At 44.4% G+C, this 20,577-nt stretch overlaps 2 protein-coding genes across 2 annotated transcripts; both read right to left on the minus strand.

The window, feature by feature from the left end:
* Window positions 1-7,272: 7,272 nt before the first annotated feature.
* LOC118208532 (keratin, type I cytoskeletal 18-like) lies at window positions 7,273-11,161 on the minus strand. The gene is made up of 5 exons (XM_035383296.1): window positions 10,870-11,161; window positions 10,384-10,466; window positions 9,887-10,061; window positions 9,092-9,246; window positions 7,273-8,948 (listed from the first exon to the last, which is right to left on the minus strand). The coding sequence occupies exons 1-4, from the start codon at window positions 11,065-11,067 to the stop codon at window positions 9,193-9,195; spliced, it is 510 nt and encodes a 169-aa protein (XP_035239187.1). The 5' UTR covers window positions 11,068-11,161; the 3' UTR covers window positions 7,273-8,948; window positions 9,092-9,192.
* Window positions 11,162-12,566: 1,405 nt separating this feature from the next.
* Window positions 12,567-17,682, minus strand: krt18a.1 (keratin 18a, tandem duplicate 1). Its single transcript, XM_035383295.1, has 7 exons — window positions 17,164-17,682; window positions 14,985-15,067; window positions 14,705-14,861; window positions 14,412-14,576; window positions 13,964-14,089; window positions 13,275-13,495; window positions 12,567-13,065 (listed from the first exon to the last, which is right to left on the minus strand). Exons 1-7 carry the CDS (start codon window positions 17,578-17,580, stop codon window positions 12,942-12,944), a joined length of 1,293 nt encoding a protein of 430 aa, XP_035239186.1. The 5' UTR covers window positions 17,581-17,682; the 3' UTR covers window positions 12,567-12,941.
* Between the last annotated feature and the right edge of the window lie 2,895 nt (window positions 17,683-20,577).

Genomic DNA, 20,577 nt, shown 5'->3' on the forward strand with positions numbered 1-20,577 from the left:
GTGATTAGTAGGACAAATGATATAGTAGTAGTACAAGTGCCACGCTTTAAAGTTAGCGTGGCACCAATGCAAATTGTATTAACTGTCATTTATTTAGCCCATAGAATGTATTACAGATGTATTAGCTGTTATCATTGCCATATTCATAGTTTATATCTATGATTATTGGAATTCAAGCTGTGAAAATAATTTATCTAAGTTTCCTCTGCTGTGGTTTCATTCCCAAATTTGAAGCTGGATTTCCTTTACAAACCATTGTCTAAAGGCCAGAGATTTAGCCTTTCCTGCTTTTATCTTATATCTGTCAAACTGACCAACAATATACGCCCCTTACCGGAGATTAAGCAACCCTGTCAAGGAAGTGTTTATTTTGTCTTGTGATCTCGGCAGTCAGCATGTACACAAAACACAATGAAATACATCAGGGCAGCTCTCTGTTGAGCACAATGCTGGCTGAATACACTGAGAGAATCAGTTAAGAGTTTCAGGAACAAGTTCACTTGTGATTGTTTTAGGAATAGATTCAGTTGTGGTTGTATTAGGGGTATAAGGGATAACTGTAATCATGATGGTACTAAGGACACGTTCACATGTGATTTTTTTCAGGGTAACTTCAGCCATAATTCATTTGAGGATAACTGCAGTTGTGGCTGTTTTAGCGATAAATTCATTTGTGATTCAGGGATAAATTAAGCTGTGACTGCTTTAGGGGTGAAGGACTGGGGGGAACCAGGAGAAAAGCAGGTGAGGTCACCAAAGGCAAGTTAGCACAACCAGAAAGTTTCAAGAGTTTCTGCTCAGGATGCTAATTGCCTCAAAGATGACATAAGTTACAGGGAGTTTTTATACAAAGTCTGGAAACTGATAATGCTGAAATTCCATTACTCTGGCTGCTTAAGCTGGCATTGGTTAATGCTGCAGTTATGCATGGCACTTTGCTGACGCTGCATCTTGTCAGGTAGAACAAGGCTTGCTTGTCATGGCCGTTATCTGTTATCTCCTGTACTTCTCTCTCCTCCCCCTTCAAGGCCTGGACGGGCGGATAATACAGCGCACCACAAAAAACCCCTTAATGAGCAAACGCGGAAGGATGAAGGGAAGGGTGGAAAAGGAGGGAAGGAAGGACATTGCCTTGGAACGACAAAAATAATTCAACAAATATAATTAAATAAGGTTGCGTTTATGTGCGGTGTATTGGTAAAGTGTTTAGCGATGAGTAGAGAGAGTAATTCATGATGTGCATGGCCACTAGTTTATGATAACCTCTGCCCCTTTGCCTGTGCCAGTCTGTGAAGGAATGTATGGAATTTATTTTTATTTCCAGGACCTCTTCAGTGTTAGAAGAGAATTAGACATCGGAGTAACACATGGCCAACCAGCATTGAATGTTACTCGGCAACTTATTTACATTAGGGTTAATATGTACAGTACACAAAGGTTAATATGTACCATATTGGTGGTGGACAGATACTAGAAAACATCGGTTGGTCAGAAGAAGCATATACACAACACATTTTGATCTTTGGAATTAACTTCCTGGGAGTTAGAATCAACTCAATTTGAGTGTATATGCGCTACCATCGAATTGACCCTAGCCAAGAGTTAAAATAACTATTTTCTGGGAGTTGATCTTCTAACTCTGAACTCTTGTGGGAGTTAAAAATACTACTTCCATACAGACTTTCCACACACACACACACACACATACCTACGGGCCATTTAGAGACACCAGTTAGCCTAACCTGCTTATCTTTGAACTGTGGGAGGAAACCCACACAGACACAGGCAGAACACGCAAAGGCCTTGACCAGGATTTGAACCAAGGAACTTCGAGCGGTGAGGCGTCAGTGCTATCCACTGCACCACCGTGCCTCCGTGCCAGTCTTTCCCTAGATTTCTCATTGGTCTGGAGTTAATAACGCTGTCCTCCTCCCAAAACAATACACTGCAACGGATGAACCCTGAACACAAGCTGGAGTAGGCCTGACAGGTCTTAAAATAAACTCCAGAAATCTAACACTTTCACACTTTTTTGTCTAACCCCAGATCATTGACTCCCAGAAATTTGCTGTGCAGGGGAGTTGGCTTTTCAGTCATAGGGAAAATCGGGGGCAAAGTTGTGATTGTTTTAGGCGTAAATGTAGTTATGGTTGTTTGTAAGGGTAAGTCCTCTTCAGCCTTTCATCTTTGAATCTTTGAGCTTTGCAACTTTGTGATTTTAAGTTTAGAAAATCACCCCATAGAACTTCAGTAGAAATTTGTATTGGATGAAATGAAGTGTTTGGAAGCCTTCAAATGAGAACTTAAACTGGGGGTCAGATTCACGAAGGTGCAATATCACGGTTCTGTTGTGGTAACACAAATTGACACATTAACAACCAGCTTACTCAAACTAGTACAAGTCCCAATTACACCAAGAAAAAAAAACTCCCTTATTCACAATTTTTTGGTCGGAGGCAGCCATAAAAAAAGTTTGAAACCATATGGCAAGCTTAAGCATCCAGATTACAAGGCGCCAAGAAATGTAAACAGAGCAATCAGGCACAGGCAGGGAGGCAACCACAAGAAGACATGAATCTACAGATCGGTAAATAGAGATAATGGTACAAAGAGATACACCATCACATAGCCATAACCTCTTACAGCAGAGAAATCTAATGCTAACAGAGAGTAGAAATATTTGGTATGTCTTCACGCATCAAATCAATAACATAAGAAACAGCTAATGAGGCAAAGAAAAATGTTAGGCGATGTACCAATGAAAAACTTTCCCACAACCCAATGCAAGTGGACCATCAAAGGAAGGAATATTAGCATTCGAAAAACGAAGCAGGCAATATTTTAGACAGCATAGTAATAAACTTGGTACAACTTAAGCAATAGCAGCCTACTTTGAAAACATCCAAACATAAGGAAATGTAATGTTAAGAAGAACTTCACCATATCCAGCAAACCTATTTGATCTTTTGGTGTGTGGCTCAAATTGTTATGTTATATGCTCTAGTAATATTACTATTGAGTAGCTATGCAACCTATATCACTACACTCTTTCTCTGTGCATCCACATATGAGTATACATTGCCTATGCCTTTTCACACGTATACATGCATGTGTGAATGTGCGCGCATGCGTCTGTGTGCATACATGTCCGCATTTCTGTATGCGTGTTTGTGTGTATGCGAGTACGTGTGTGTGCATGTATATGTACGCATACGGACGTATGTCTGTCTGCATGCACATGTACATGCGTGTGCATGCCTGTACGCATGCATGCATGTATGCATGTGTTCCTGCGTATGCGTTCGGGTGTGTGCGTGCTTGCGTAATCCGGCAGTCGCCAGTCGTGCAGGTTCCCCAGGGCTTGCATTTCCCTGCTTCTTTAATGTTTCAGTGAAAGAGCCGGAGGCCCACGTATCACCGAACCTCTGACCCACGGATAAACCATCGCCACGCCCGTCCCGCCGTCAAACCCGCCCCCGAAGGCGCTGGTGTCTGGCCCAGCTTCGCCCACGTCCAGTCTACGTGTTTTTTCCTACTTAACGGTAAAATCGCCTACCCTGAAGCCTGCAGGCCACGGTAGTTACTCATTGAGCCGGCAGTCCTTCGTTGATTCAGAAAAAAGAAACCGCAAGTAAATGAGTTCCAGAGGTCACGTGGGAGTTTTTCCCCCCGATGTCGGCTCCTGGGGCGTCCCGCTCCATCGTTTCACAGCAGAACAGCCCTCCCCGTTTCTGAAAGGTGATATACGCCTCCCTCCTGGAATGGCAGATACGTAGGTGCGAGGTGCACGACCCCGATGAAAGGGGTTACGCAACCTCTTTCTGTTCAAGGGTCAACGAACGCACACAACATAGCTGTGTTTGTGGTCCGTCGCCATGGCAACTCCCGGGCTGCGGCCAACGCTGTTTGCGCAGCTGAAGGATCGCCATGCAGGTGAGAACGGGACCGGGAAAGGGAGGGAAAACCCACGCCTGCTCGCCCTCTGGAAATTAGGAAATTTTTCTGGGATAAAGTTTTTATTCCCATTTCTATTTTTAACTCTTTTTTTTTTGAGGCGCAACTTGAATCTGAGCACAGCGCTGTTCTCTGTTGTGGTAGCTCAGTTCTCCAACATCGAGGCTGACTCATGTTCTAAAACTGCCAAAACGGTTAATTCCTGTGGGTCTCTTTAGCTCTGCGGCCTGCTCACTGTAGACAGCCAAATTACCATGCACGGCATTCAGCGACTGGCCTGAGTATTTGTCTTAGCAAATACCTCACCTTTCCCTGCAGTTTCATGGCCTGGAATCTGGGAGAACTGATTCATGGCCTTGCACAACGGTCTTACAGATTTATGTGGCAGAGGAGAGCCGTCCCCCGGGACCCGTACTGTACGGGTTCTGTACTGTGCCTGAAGTGGTGCAACAGGGATGTCGTTTTATGACTATGGATCATTCTGGAAGCCTGCGCAGTTTGAATCTGCCATCACCAGTTACTACCGTATGTAATCAGTGTTTGGGGGCTTCTGAGTTCAGGGACTTAACAACTCTGAAATAGAACGTTCAGTTCACAGAACTGTGGTTCACATTTAAGAATGTTAAAATGCGAAAGCAAAGCTGTGTTTTTCAGCTCCTCATGGGGTACGCTCAGGAAATTTTCCAGTAGTCTCTGCAGGTTTTCCGAGCCGAAATGTCCTCCTGTGAATGATTTAAAAACGTATTAAATCGAAAAACTAGAAAAACATCAAGGAAAAACTTGACCGGTAAAACACGGCAAAGTGAGAGCAGAGGTACGCGCTCTCGGTAAGACCAAGCGCTGGAGTGTAATCAAAGCCGCGGCGGCCTGCGGACCTGGCTTTAATTCTCTGTCTGCGGCGGCCGGCCCTGAGGAATGCCAGGTATTCGGAATGAAAGGCCGCTGCGCACTTTGGGCTCCTCTCCGCCCTTCATGCGGCTAATTCTCAGCAGGTGGAGGGAATTCTGGACCCCAGGAACGGTGGGAGGACCCAGAACTCTGCGAGCTGCTGGTGTGGAATTCAGGGAGATCTGACTTCAGAAATGCATTCTTATGAAGCAGACAATCTTAGAGGAAAAGGGGTCTTTAGAAAAAGATTGCCAGTCCCCAGCTTTCAAATGAAATCAATAAAAATGGGACTGACTGATGACTGTCTTAATTGTTCATTAAAAAATCTTGCCAATGTTGTCGTAACCAATATATGCAAAAAATAAATTTTCACTAAAGAAAAGGCAGAATTCCTTAAACTAATCCAAATGTCAGTAATTGTAAGGCTATTATGTGACAAAAATATTATTTGCCTTACATTTCATAATATGAAATGCACCTAAGGACAGATTATATGAAATATTAATGTCCATGTCAGTAGTTTTCCTTAAATGGTAACTGGAAGGACAATACAAACTATCAATCAGTCATTTTGAAGTGGAATTTCAACTGTGGAAAAAGGTAAGCATTTTGGAATGCATAACTGTCTGTCTGTGTTTAGTTGGGCAAATGCATACACCTTAACAGTGATTAAACAGACCATATATAAATGCTACTATGGCTTATATGCACATATTCAGAGTGACAGGTTAACACAAGGAAATGTAAAGCAAAGAGCAACTTCACCATAGCCAGTAGGGAATTTCACCTTTGGGTGTATGGCAAAAAGTACCTATTTATATCATCTAATGTGAAGCCATACGGTTTGTATTGGCACTCAATAACCATACTACTAAGGTTATTGAGTGACAATACAAACTGTTTCACTTCACAGTACGCATGTGTGAGTATGTATATACATGCATGAGAGTGTGCATTTGTTTATGTACATGTATACATGCATGCCTGTTTGTGGGTGCATGTACATGTGTGCATACATGTCTAGTGTATGTGTGTGTGTGTGTGTTTGCATGTGCACTTGCATAACTTAAATAGTAAAAGGTAGCAAGTATTTGGGAATACTTCACTCTATGAAGTGTTTAGCTGGATAAATGCATACCATTTATACATCCATTAAACAGCCTATATATAATGCTGGTATGGCTTGTATACACACATTCAAAGTGACAGGTTAACTAGCTCATGGGCCACCAACCATGATTTTGGGGAACTTGTGGTTTTCATTGTTCATATGTGCTTAACTGATGAAATAAAGTGGTTAACTCAGAGAAGCTGGCACACAATGCCCTGGCCCTATTGCTCAAACCAATTGGGTTCAGTGCCATTCCCACAGGAAAATGGCCTCCAGTCCTCACATTAACTTTACTCACATGTTCAAACGCATGGAAACTCAAATGCACTCTGAGGTCCCTGACCACACTCAACCGCTCCAATCACCCAGCGAAACCTACAGAGCCGCCTCAGCTAGTCGTACTGTTCTGTAGGAATAACGTCCCAGAGAGAGAAAAAATTCCAAACTGAGGGACTAAGGAAGACTGAAGAAAAGAATCCCTATCCCTAAAAGAATCCCTATGGGCCTTGGAAGTCTGATGTAACGCAGAGCAATACCTTTACCCATATATGGATTTCTGCATTGAAGGAGTATTCCTCCATGGAGAAAATGAATGGGAGTTTCACATAGCTGTCCCTCTCACAGTCCGTGTTTTAGACTGGCGTTCAAAACTTGGACGTTTTTTAAACCGCGCACATTTCTCGCTTAAACGGCACCGGATCCACTGAATTCAGATGCCGCTTTCCAACCGCAATAATTATTTCGCTAACAGCAAGCTAACACTGCCGCGAATGTTATTTACATCACAGCTAGCTGGTTCCATGGTGGCTTTTCAAGCCAGCCAAAGCTATCGTTAGTCAGCAAAGACATTTAACGAAAGTACTTCAATAACTAAAGGAAATTACTAACAAGGACAGCAACAATAACAACAATAAAGGTATTTACAGCGATATATACAACTGTACAAAAAAGTGTCATTTATTACACTAAGGGGTAACACCAAACACCTTACAGGCATAAATGGTATCTGGAAATTTTCCCCTATGTGTGATGTTGTAATTGTGTCACCAACCACTTAACCATTAGCAATTTTTTTTTTTTAATTACAGATTTCTTTGTTGTAAAAAATGTGTGAAAAGCATTATTTTTCTTCATATACAAACAAACAGCCAACTGAAGGAATGAACAAAACAGCATTCATTTCTCTTATAGGCCATCTATTTTTTTTATTTATCTGGAAGTCTCGAAAATGCCAGAGAAACTGAAGGGAACAACAACACGAGTTCTGAGGCCCATGAGAACACTGCCCGGGAAGCCCGGGGGGGGGGGGGGGGGGGGGGAGTCCATAACAGCGGGTCAGACGCAGAGCAAACACTGAGTTCCTGAGAAGAGCGAGAGAAAGGCAAGCAGCCATTTTGAGTGAAGACAGAAAGGGCCGAAGCCATTTTGAGTGAAGACAGAAAAGGCCACGTAGCATGAGGCAGAGGCCCTGAAGCTGGACGGGAGGCTGTGCAACTCAGGAGCTGCTCCACAGTGAAAAAGAACCTCTGTTTTAGCATTGGTAGACAATGTGGTTGGGGGGGGGGGGTCACTTAAGAAGACTTAGGTGTCTTTATTTTGCATCATCAGCTAGAAGCTCAGCGAAATACCAATAGCTCCATTATTACTTGGATACTTGTGAAAATAGCTTTTTTGTGTGGATATTTACCAGCTTAGTTTTGAAAAGAAAATGGAAGTGAATTCATGTGAATATGTTTCCGACTCATTATGCTTGTTTCATGTGTTTGTTAACTCGAATGTTCCATTAAATGGCCGAATAACTATCATCTTTATAATGCTGCGACTAACTACTACAAGAACTGCTTCTTTAACGAGTATTACTTTAATTACTGGGACTGCTGCTTTTATCAAATTATAATAGATAATCAATATAACAGTAATCTGTGAAACAGTAATGCCAGAGTTGAAAAGAAATAGTTGAGCATTTGTATTTTTTGTTGTTTCAGGCAGTAACAAGGCAAGAGGCAGTTTGTCAGTATAAGTCTCTTTAGTGTTACTTCACGGATGAGAGACAGCGTGGGACAGTGGTTCAGAGAGATAAAAGGATGAGAAGATCGCTTCACCGCCAGTAGTTTTTCTTTAGACATCTGTCAATCCTGGGATTCCCCTTCTGGCCACATTAAAAGTTCTCATCGTTCTCATCAAGTCTGGATTAAGGTTGGAGGCCGTCTATGAATATGTGAGTTTACTATGGGAAACTGAGGAGGGGAACGACTGTTCTTTGATGTCTGTAACCTCAGATACCAAACTGCCTTCCAGTAGGGTGTGCTACCATCTTTAGCCGGGTCAGTGCTGCCTGCTACTCCAGGGCATCTTCAAGTCTGCGCATAGGGATGAAAGTGGAAGCAATTTCCATTCACATGCAAACACACCCACATACACACGTGATTTTGTGGATTATTGCCCATGTGTGTATAAGAATGACACACAGGCCTTATTTCCTTCTTTTATCTGTTCCTTTGCAAGTAAAATGAGCTGAGCTGTGCTGGTGAGAGCACAGCGGGCCCTGCAGTAGGCTAGCACACTCCATTGTACTTTCCCAGCAGCATATTCCACAGAAGTTTCTCCAGCTTGCTCTGTCATCGTGGGGAGCACAGACAGTGGAAATGCTTCCAGACCAGGAAATCCTGTGGCAGTCTTGTGTACAATTCTTCTGCCATGAGTGTGGAGCATCTCACGGGAGGACCGGCAATCAGAAAGGAAAATCTTTGCTGGCCTTAGTCACAAGTAACCAACCTCCTTTGAAACTATGTAATGAGCCTTCATTTCCGCTGGGCCCCTGAGTTTAGTTTGGGCTGAGCCATGCTGTCGCCTCGCTCGTCACATCCCCCCCCCCCTTTGCTCACTAGAAGTCACCGCCGTCCAGCAGCCTCCTGTAGGTGGCGATCTTCCTCTCATTCTGAGCCACCTGCAGGGCCGTTGTGTTCTCTGCTACCTCCGCTTCCACCTCAGACACCTGGGAGGGTAAGGGAAGACACACACACACACACACATGCACACACAAGAATTAGAGAAATGTGAAATGCTTCAGCAGTGTGTTCACAAAATTGTCCTTTCAGATATATGCTGGGTACAGGAGGAGGAAAGTTTGTGAAGCACCTTGAGAACATTGCTGGCTTTCAGCTCCTCCTGGTTCTTTAGCGCCATCTTCTCGAACTTGGCCTTGATCTCGCCTATGACCTGCCCCAGGTCCTCCCTTGTCAGAGCTTCAACATCCACCCGGACTCCTGATTGGGTAATCTGCTCCAGAACTCCTGTAATTATTGAGTATTACTGCTATGACCCTGCGGTTCTACATGCATGTCTTGTTTTCCGCAGTGAAGAATAAACACATGTCATGACAGTAAACAGTAATTGTGGAAAACTACAAGAGCAGGCTGGTCCCTATAGAGTGGCTAGCAATTGTCCTCAGTGAAAGATACACCTCTTTTCAAATTGCTGCTAGCTACCCAGTAGTACTATGTAGACTGCAAGGTGTAAAATAGTCACTAGCTCTCCTGTGATACTATGTAGACTGTCGGGTGTAAAAGAGCCAGTGGCTCTCCTGTAGTCCTGTGTGGACCGTAGGGTGTAATATTTCTGCACGTAGCATAATGGAAAGGTTCAAACAGAAAAGTTGGTGCAAAAAAAGATAATAGTCTATGAAGTCTATGAAAGCAGGACTCCTTTTTAAAACAATTTCCAACAGTAAAACGGTTCTCTGTAATGAAAATAGACGCATTTACGTCATTGTTGGCCTTTTCATCTAGCGAGCTAAATATATATATGTCAGCACGGAATTATATAGTCAGAGTAGGTTTAAAATGAAAGATTTACCCAAGTGCACTATAATTATGGTGTAAAAATATGAAAGGTTATTACTGCCAGATAACTTATACTGCCAAATAATCTCACTTTTCTCATAGTGCATCTTTCCATGTGGTTCTTCTTCAGCAAAGTCAGCTCTTCATTCAGGGCCTTGATGTCCTTTTCCAGCTTCATCCGGGTCCCGTTGATGTTGTCCAGCAAATTTCTAAAGCCCGCTATGTCAGACTCGGAAGACTGCCAAAACATCTTCTCCATCTCCTCTCTGAAAATACAAACATGGAGCTTATGTCTCCACTTTTTCTATGAAGGTAACAGGGGACAACCCACCCTCCACACACATACATTTATGCAAAAGCACAAATACACACACATACACACACACACACACACACACACACACACACAAATGCTTAGTTATGTGAACAAACACACACAAACAGACAGATGTGTTTTACTACTGTTCAGGTGTAACTTTTAATCACACTGTTGAAAATAATTAAATTCAAACTTTCTCAAGCTCACGTTTAATAAAATGCCTTCAGATCCAGGGCCTATAAGAGTCAGAAAAGATCCAGGAAACTCACTTCATCTGGAAATCATCAGCCTCCGAATTCAGCTTGCTAATCCTAACAGCAAGATTTTCTTTGCCTGAAATCCTTTCCAAGACCTGCAGGAGAGACAGAGCAATAGACAATTTCAGTTTTCTTTACTGGAGATGGTCAGACGCTAAAGATCATTAGAGCAGCAATAAAACAATCCACAGACACACTAAGATAACAGCTTTTTATGAGGGTTTAAAAGTCCAAGTTGTAACCATTCTGAAAAGGAGAAACGGAGGGACCGGACTTAAAGTGGAAATTAACATGTTTGGTGGTATTTTACATTCTTTACCATTTTTTCCCTTTCTTCTATATTCAGACAAAAAAATATGTATGAAAAATATGGTCAAATCTGCCATTTGGAGACTAAACTTTTCTGCTATATGGGTTAAGAGAGATGCCTAATGATTAGTGTAGAACAGCACTCTTACGTTACACAGTTAGAATCCACCGCTGCCCTGTAGTTCCCACCTGTTTGCGCAGGTCCTCCAAGATGGCATCGTAACGGCTGTAGTCATTGACTTCCAGGCATCTCTTCTCCAGGGCCTCGCGGATCTGCAGCTCCAGCTTGTTGTTGGCCTGCTCCAGGCCGCGCACCTTCTCCAGGTAGGAGGCCAGCCGGTCGTTCAGGCCCTGCATGGTCTCCCTCTCATCATCTACACTAAACATGCTGGAAGCCGTGAGGGGTGACCAGTAGGCCCTGGTCCCAACCGCGACCCCAGAACCGGAAAGGGTCACGGTTCCCCTCCATGCAGCTCGCGTAGGCAGCTCCCAGTTGGTGCTCACTCAAGAATAATTTGGTCCAGCGAAGTGAGACATGGTGTTCCGGCGTGTCGGTCAATTCGAGAGGCAAGCGAGGCTGGAGGGTGCTGATGTGGTACAAAGAACTGTGGTGAGGTTGCATGGTCACCTGTACTTTTATGGTCATTGTCTTCCCTCGCTGCCTCTATTGCTTCCTGCACTTCCCCTTCTTTGGACTCTCTCTTTGCTCCTCCCCAGATCGATGCCTCGGCCAGCGACTGGCTAAAATATGCTAACATACAGAATGGCACCCAATAAATGTACAGGTAGCGGCTAAAAATGGGACTGGGCCACGTGCTACAGAGGACAGCTTATAACCGCAGAGTCTACCAGCATCTGGGAAGCAGCACCATTCTTCCACCAGAACGTCAATCAACCCACGCCTTATTGATGGGGGTGGAAAGCACTAATGCCATTCTAAAATCTCCCATAAATGCTTGATTGATATTGGATCTGGTGAAGAAGCCTTTGTCAAGTCCATGGGATGTGGACAACATTGTTATCATGCTCATAAAACTATTGGGTAACTGTCCTTGCCCCTATCCACAGAGCATAGGCAGTCAATGTTTTGATGAGCATGATACCAATGTTCTCCACATGCAATGGCCTTGAGCCATTGGATGAGCATACCCAAACCATGCCAGGAACATGCCCCCACAGCATTACAGAAATACCGGAGACCTTCACTGTTGGACCCAAGCACTCAGGCCTGTAGGCCTCTTGAGGTGTGCACCACACATGCACTCATCCATGTGTGGAGAACATAGAGAAGGATGAGTCATCTGGCCATATCATATTTCTCCACTGCTCGATAGTCCATTGCCTGTGATCTTTGTACTGAACTCCTAAAACTCATTGCCAGCTGTTATGAATGCCTTACACTGCAACCTAACTATGGTACCCTGCTATGTTAAGATAATGTCGAAATTGTGTGCACGCACCTTTGACTGAAATTTATAGTCAATTCATTTACAGTTGCTCGCATATTTAAGATTTGCACCTCAAATTAATGCATGAACATCGCAATCCACACACAATCCACTTGGCCACCGCCTCACACATCCGCCCCTTACTTTCCAGCTATAATCCACGCCCTATCCAAACCCCTACCAACATCCTCAATGCATGTATGTGCAGCTTTGCATGGTGATGTGACTTGTTGAGCAAATTCGAATGAGTGTGATGTCATATGTTGTGTTTAATAGGTGCTCGTTACATGTGGATACAATGTTGCATGTGTATGTAATTCTTGAGTCTTAATCGGACCAAAATGTAGAAAATTAGCATTTTATAAAATACAAGAACACGTAAAATAATTTGAAGAGCTACACTCCCCTAATAATAAAAAACAGACAAGCAAACAGACATCATATGAAAGAAAACTTGTTTTTAATGCAAAAAGGGAACATGCTGGCATGTGAGGAGACTTGGAAAATGGTGGCCAAAACGAGTTAATTCTTTTTCAGATTAAAAAGCCATAGTATCCAGCTACATAACAAAAATGTTTAAAATATATTCCCCTTCATTTTGTTTTCTGAACCCTCATTTCAGCAATATTGCACCATGTATAGGTGCTTTGGACAATTTAGACAATACTTTTGGCAAAGGGAGGAATTAATTTATCGATAGTAAAGGTCATTTTTGCATTACTGAAGGGCAGGTGACTTTGACAGTTGTAGTTGTTGGCCCATGTTTGCCTTGCTGGACAGAAACAGGGGGCTGGGTGAAGTAAGGGTGGGGGTTCAGGATTTGGCCTCTCGGGTTTCTGTGCTGGATGACACCACCTTCCCGTCCACCAGGGTCTCCGTAACGGTCATCACCTTCGTCTTCACCGTCCTCTGCTCTGCTGAAAGAGCGTCCTGGAGCCTGCACATGGTAGGGTGGGAAACAGGGAAGGCTCTTAATCACCAGCCCACTACTGGGTCGATGGTAAAATTTTGTTGTATTTCAAATTGCAGTGCACTCAATTTCTGAAGTAACTGAACTCAACGTTGTGCAAATTTTGTCTCCTCCCCCCCCCCCCCCCCACCCCACCCACACCCCACACCCCCACCCCCCGTCACTCTGTGACTCACTTGAAGTCATTGCCATCCAGCAGCCTCCTGTAGGTGGCGATCTCGGCCTCTAGCTTCATCTTGATGTTGAGCAGAGCCTCGTACTCTTGCGTCTGGTGCTGGATGTTGGCGCGCAGATCTGTGAGCTCCGCCTCCAGCTGCAGGATGATGTTGTTGTACTTCTCAGTCTCCATGTTGAAGCGCAGCTCTGTGTCCCGCAGTGTGGCCTCCAGTGATCCTTTCTGTAGGGGAGGGGGGAAGAAAGATACGATAAGAAGGATACAGAAAAATGGGGTGAGAGAAAGCTACATTCAAGGTCCGACCTCACATTGTTGGGAATTCTCACAGCTGCCCTCTTACCAAGCTCTTCAGATATCTCATTGGCTATGTGGCGCCAGAGACTAATTCTCATTGGCTATGTGACGCCAGAGACTGAATCTCATTGGCTACGTGGTGTCAGAGACTGAATCTCATTGGCTATGTGATACCAGAGACTGAATCTCATTGGCTACGTGGTGTCAGAGACTGAATCTCATTGGCTATGTGACGCCAGAGACTGAATCTCATTGGCTATGTGGCGCCAGAGACTGAATCTCATTGGCTACGTGGCGCCAGAGACAGAATATCATTGGCTATGTGACGCTAGAGACTGAATTTCATTGGTTACGTGGTGGCAGAGACTGGATCTCATTGGCTCGGCGTTGCCTTACCAAGTTCTTCTGGGACTCGAGCTCAATCTCCAGTGACTGCAGCTGCCTGCGCAGTTCGTTCACCTCTGTGTGTGCGCTCTGAAGGGCCTCTGTGTTCTGTGATACCTGCACCTGCACCTCAGATATCTGTCCCAAGAGGGAGAGAGGGAGAGAGAAAGAAAGAGACAAACAAAACAGGTTAATGACCGCAGTGCACTCAATCTGGCTCTTGGTTCTGACCGGTCTGTCAGAAATTGAATGCAGGCAGCAACAGGAGATGAAGGAACTGGCACAGCTCTGTGGCTTCCTGCCCTGTGGCCTGAAATCCACCACCAGCGGCCAGTAAAGAAAGGTCAAGAAAGTGCACGGAATAGGGAGAGCAGGACTTCCAGCAGGGAGAGGAGGAATATTAGCGGGAAGAACAGGAACGTCAGCAGTGAGAGGAGGAATGCCAAAGCGGGGGAGGTACCTGAGACTCATGCCAGGCTTTGAGCTCCTCCTGGTTCTTCAGCGCCATCTTCTCGTACTTGGCTCTGATCTCCGCCATGATCAGGGCCAGGTCCTGCCCCTTGGGAGCATCCACATCCACCTGAACTCCTGATTGGGCCACCTGGTTACGCAGCTCCATGACTTCCTGTTTCAGAGACAGCAAGGGGAAGGTCAGGGCGATGGGCAGGCCGCTAATGCTAGGAGGTACGGCAGGCCTTGGGGCTTTCTGGAAGGCTGAAACTGCCGTTATGGCAGGCGGTGGGAGGGGCTTACGTTGTCATGGTTCTTCTTGAGGAAAAGGAGCTCCTCTCTGAGCGCCTCGATCTCGCTCTCCAGGTTCATGCGGCCGATGTTGGTGTCGTCGATCACCTTCCTCAGTCCCGTGATGTCAGCCTCCACCGACTGCCGGATAGCCAGCTCCGACTCGAACCTACGAGAAGCAGTCCACACGGCCGGTCAAACCAAGCAAAACACAGCTGCAAGCCCGCCACTTACTACGGCCCACACAGGAAGAAAGACAATGGGTTTTTTTCTGGAAAAGAACCACACTCACTTGACTCTGAAGTCATCGGCAGCCAATCGGGCGTTATCAATCTGGAGCACGAGGCGAGCATTGTCCACGGTTGCATCAAACACCTGGGACAGTTGGAGATAGGAAAAGGGTTATTGAGTACTGCCGGAATATTCTACAGAATACAGGGGAGTTTAAGAGTCTGGGAAAGGTGCATTGTAAATAAAATGTATTGTGAAAATGTGCTATTATTTTATTATCATTTATTATTTAAATATATGCTATTAAAAATTCAACCTGTAACAGTTTCTGACACAGTCATCACTACTGAATTACAGGAAGAGTGAAAATCAGGGTTACAGAACGACCGACAGAAATATCAGACGAAACCCTGCAAGCCTAGACCATAAAAGCAGTAACACTATCTCAGACAAAGCATATATATATATGTCCATTAGCAAGAAAAGGCGAAAGTGGTGCCAAGATAAATTTACAAGGGGTAGGGCACACCCGCAACTTCAAAAGATGGTACAGTTCACAGGAGATAAGGGGGGGAGGCAGGTGACAAAGTCCGGGAGATTATGGCTAACAAACAGCAGGCCATCTGGGAACATGGATTACGTGTCAGGAGAGGGGACTGTAAATTAGCACAGGGGCGGGGAGAGGCTAGGTTTCCTGCCTCTCTTTTTGTGAGAACCCTTATTTATTTATTTTATTATTATTTATTTTTTTACTAATTATAACTCATATCCTGCTTTACAACAAAAATACCCAAATGTGTTTTTCAGTGGGCCGATAGGGAGATACTGGAGTCCGTAACATTTGAGGAGTTGTTAAGTATCATTAGTCACAGCAGCTCAATTTGGCTCTGAATGGAAAGACTGGGCTTCCTCTGTCCCAGAGTGATCACACTGAATGTGCTTCATGTTGAGATTATATCAAATGGGGAGGGGGAAAAAAATTAACCGACAGGGTGGAAATACTTTGGATTTCATTTTCATGTTAATTATGGCTGCTGGTCTCCTGGCAACAGTTTGGTTTCCAAGTTTGGTAAAGAAAATTACTGTGTGTATTCCTTCCCAGAACTAGAAGGGTTTATTTTTACTTCAGATTATTTTCCTTTTGCCGGTGAACCCGCCACTTGTGCGTCATAAAACCGACAGACGGAATTTCCATACTTTCCATTCCAGACTGGTCTCCTAAAAGAGTTAAAGCAGGGAATATGGAACATTTCAGATTTTCCACGTTTGAGGGGTGACTCAGTGGATGGTGTTTGCTGAAGGAACTGAAATGTGTTCATGCTGCTGACATATGTGTATTTAAATGAAGCCCTACGTGACGAATCAGATGCAGGTTTAATGTGTAAAATATGCTGCCTGATAAGCGATGCGTTCATATTCACGTTCACCTATCTGTACATCGAGAAAGTTGGATATGCCCCACCCTGACACTTGATTAATGTGTTAAATGTGAAGGTTAAATGTGAATGTGTAGCCTGTTATCAGCACAGTATTGAGTCTCAATACTGTGCTATCTAACAACTAGTACAACTGCAAAACAATAAATCCATATTTAAACAAAGACCATGTATGGTATCACTCAGATGTAGAGCTTTTAAAAGAAAAAGTATAATCGTGTTCAACCAGAGCAATTAAATTAAATTTTAAAATGTAAATATATTACATCTTCTAAAGATAATTAGAAAATTAAATAAAAATGTAAATATTGGACATATTGTAAAGATTACATTTAAAAAACTAAACAGACATTCACCTAGTCAATTTCCCTTTAAATATTATCTAGAGGACACCTGTGGTTATTACCTTTTTTAAAATAAAAAACAGTGGGTATTTGAAAATCAAATCCATATGACTTTAGGCCAGAGAAGTAGACACACAAGCAAACATGCCAGAACAAAGCCACCAAGGACATCAGGTTAGGCTTCACGGGTTTCAGAATGTCCTCTTTCACTCTCTGGCACAAACCCTGTCCTTTCTGGCCGTCAGCCATCTTACGCCAACCGACCCTGGAGCTTCAGCCGCACCTGGCGCTCATTTGCCTATCGCAACAGGTCAGTTTGGGCCCACAATGCCAGCCAGTGTTCCCTGCTAATCCCTCTCTCTGCCTGCAGTTCCTCCTCTCTGAAACCACAAACTGCCTTCCCCCTCTCCCTCCCTCTCTGTCCCTGCTCTGGCTCATCCCTCCATCCCGCGCGTCTCACCTTCTTGCGCAGCTCCTCCAGGATGGCGTTGTAGCGGCTGTAGTCATTGACGTCGGGGCCCCTGTTGCCCAGGAACTCGCGGATCTGCAGCTCCAGCTTGTTGTTGGCCTGCTCCAGGTTGCGCACCGTCTCCAGGTAGGAGGCCAGCCGGTCGTTCAGGCCCTGCATGGTCGCCTTCTCGTTGGCACAGATGGCCCCGCCGGCACTGCCCCCCACCTGGATGGAGGAGGAGAAGGAGCCGCCGGGGGCCCCGCTGCGCACCCCCGAGTAGGACGCGGAGGAGATGCGGGTCCCCTGGCCCCCGGCCCCGCCGTAGATGCTGGCGGCCCGTTGGGAGCCGGACAGCCTGTCGTACAGGGAGGCGTGGCGGCCCGGCCCAGCGCTGCTGGAGCGCACGGAGTAGGATTGGTAGCTCATGTTGCTTGGAGGCGGAGCTGACAGACCGGGGATGAAGCTGTGGAACAGTGCGGTTCAGTGCAGCTGCAGAGACTCTGAACACAGACGCTCAGGGCAGGGAGTCAGGATGTTTATATAGTGCCGGGGGCCGTCCTCCACAGCCTTCAGAGACCCGCCCCCTCCCTCCACTCCTCCCTCCTGATACCACCCACTCCTCAGGCTCTGTTCTCACCCCTTTAACATTTATGATGGCCCTGTCTCTCTACGTGTAATTTACTTAATGATTACAGTGCCTATGGTAGTGGACAATGTATCACATGAACTCCAAGTGTTGTCGGCATGATTTTTACACCAACGACCCACATACAAAAGACAAAGAAACACAACAAAGAAAGACAAAAAATATATGAGAATATATAGTATATATAATAGGCACACCACACACATACATACATATATGTATGTGTGTGTGTATCTGTATACAGTGAGCTCTATAATATTTGGGACAAAGATATTTATAAAAATAAATAAATATAAATATTTTAAAGAAAATTTTTGATTTGGCTGTACTCCACAGTTTTAGATTTGTAATCAAACAATTCACACGTGGTTAAAGTGATTATTTTATTAAGCTTTCATTAAAAGGTATTTTAACCATAATGTTTGGGACAAGTGGCTTCACAGAGTTTCTGATTAGTCAGGTGCGTTCAATTACTTCTTTAGTCCAGGGAAACATTAGGCTAACCAAAATCAATCCAACAGATCGGAAACACTCTTCAGGGAAGACACATATGCATCAGCAACTACTGTCTGAAAAACACTTCAGAAAAAGAACTGCAGAGGCTACATTGCCAGACACCCAAAACATCAGTTAGCCACAAAAACAGGACGGCCAGGTTAGTCTGCAGAGTTCCGGTAACAGGTCTTGGACAGATGAGACCAACATTCACTTGTATCAGAGTGATGGCAAGAGCAAAGTGTGAAGGTCAAAGGAACTGCCCAAGATTCAAAGCACCCCCCTCATCTGTGAAACATGGTGGTGGGGGTGTTATGGTTGGGTCATGCATGGCTTCCAGAGATACTGGCTCACTTGTCATTGATGATGTAACTGCTGACATAAGCAGCAGAATGAATTCTGAAGTGTACAGAAGCAAGAATGCATGCTCTGAGAAATACACTAATTTCTGATGTAATGGTAAATTTGATCTATTTGGGCATGAAATAATGGGTGATTTTTCTCCTGGCTCCTTGAGACAATTAATTTGTGCTGTCCTGGATTATGTGTGAGAACTAATCTTTGCACCATAGTGCACCATAGTGTCACTAGTCACTAGGCATTTGGTTGAGCCTGAGCAGATAAGATGCTTCTGTCGTCTTCTTCTTTCGGCTGAAGCATCTTATCCGCTCAGGCTCAACCAAATGCCTAGTGACTAGTGACACTATGGTGCAAAGGTGTGGTGGCATGTGTGTCACCCAAACGGTACGATTACTCATCTGGCATAAGTGAATGTTTTAAGGTTTGCGGAAGTTCTCACACATATTCCAGGACTTAGCACGAATTAATTGTCTCAAGGAGCCAGGAGAAAAATCACCCATTATTTCATGCCCAAATAGATCAAATTTACCATTACATCACAAATTACAGTATATTTCTCAGAGCATGCATTCTTGCTCGTTGAGCAGTAAAGCAAATATCTGACTCAGAAACGATTACAAGACCACACAGAAGCTTCCCAAGAAGTACATTTCAAGGATTTGTTTCATAAAGATTTTTTGTTAATCTGTGCATTGGCACACCTAAAGGAATTTCTGCTGGGTGTTTTGATGTGCTAAAAGAAACAGAACGATGAACCTTGTTTTAGGACAGACACCTGCAAGGAGAAAGACAGAAAATCCGAGCCGTGGAACACTGGAATGCAACCAGCAGAAAAGAACAAAGCCGCTACCAGCTTTAACCAAAGGAAAAATACCAAGAAACCCCCCCCCCCCACACACCCCAACCCCCCACCCACCACTTCCCGTGCTCTCTGCAGAATTCTCCCGTTCGTAAGCTGACGCGGCCTTCTGAAATCCCAGGATATAAGTGGGGAGATGGGACGGGGGGTTGTAAAACTATTTTGCACACGCATACAGTCGCACAAAAAGACTTTCATGGTAATGGGATCAAGTACACCTATCCCACTCACTACAGCCATTTGTTCACGTAAAAAAAAACCTGAGATAGTTAAAAAGTTTCTGCTTTCTTTACCCATTTTTAGTCTCTTCTATATAAACTTCCCAAAGGATTTGTGCTACACAGTAGTGTTAGCTGTGTTGTACCAAAGAAGTGGCATGTGCGTCTTTGTCTGTCTGTGTGTCCTTTAATGTGTGTTCTAAAAAAAGAAGGTTGATCGCCAAAAAAAAGGCTTTCATAAAGCAGATTCCTGACTCTTCATGGTAAATCATCTACAGTGTGGATTTTACTCGAACAGAGTATTTTTTTTAACCTTACTTGAGTCATATAAACTCTGAAATGAACACAGAAAAGGGATAATCTTGCAGAACCCCCTCAGATATTCACAAAGGTAACTCCAAAGAACTGAAATGACAGCAGAGGGACATTAATGATTAACAGGAGGTCTTTAACCTGCCGTTACGGTATGCAAGTTAATCTCGTGAGAACCAGGAAACGAAGCGATGCCGTGCGGGAACTTTCAGATACGAAAAAAACCCTTAACAGTCTCCATGGTGGGAGTCGGCTTGTGACTTAAATTTTGTTCTATTCAACCTGTATCCTCCTAATCCCCCCTGTTTGCATTTAAATGCACTCAAAAAAACTTATTATCTTTAGAAAACCTGTTTAAGGAAAAAGCAGGCTGTCCATGGTCAGGTTATGTGACTGCATCCACCCCTGCAGGTAAGGACCAGGTTGGACCGCAGGGCAGGATTATGGGAGCAATGACTGTCACCCTGGCCCTTCAGCCAATACAATAATCTGCACTGTGCACCTGTCAACGTCCTGGCTAATTCATAACCCTG

Source organism: Anguilla anguilla, chromosome 11, assembly GCF_013347855.1.
Source record: "Anguilla anguilla isolate fAngAng1 chromosome 11, fAngAng1.pri, whole genome shotgun sequence".
In the NCBI taxonomy this organism is placed as follows: domain Eukaryota; kingdom Metazoa; phylum Chordata; class Actinopteri; order Anguilliformes; family Anguillidae; genus Anguilla; species Anguilla anguilla.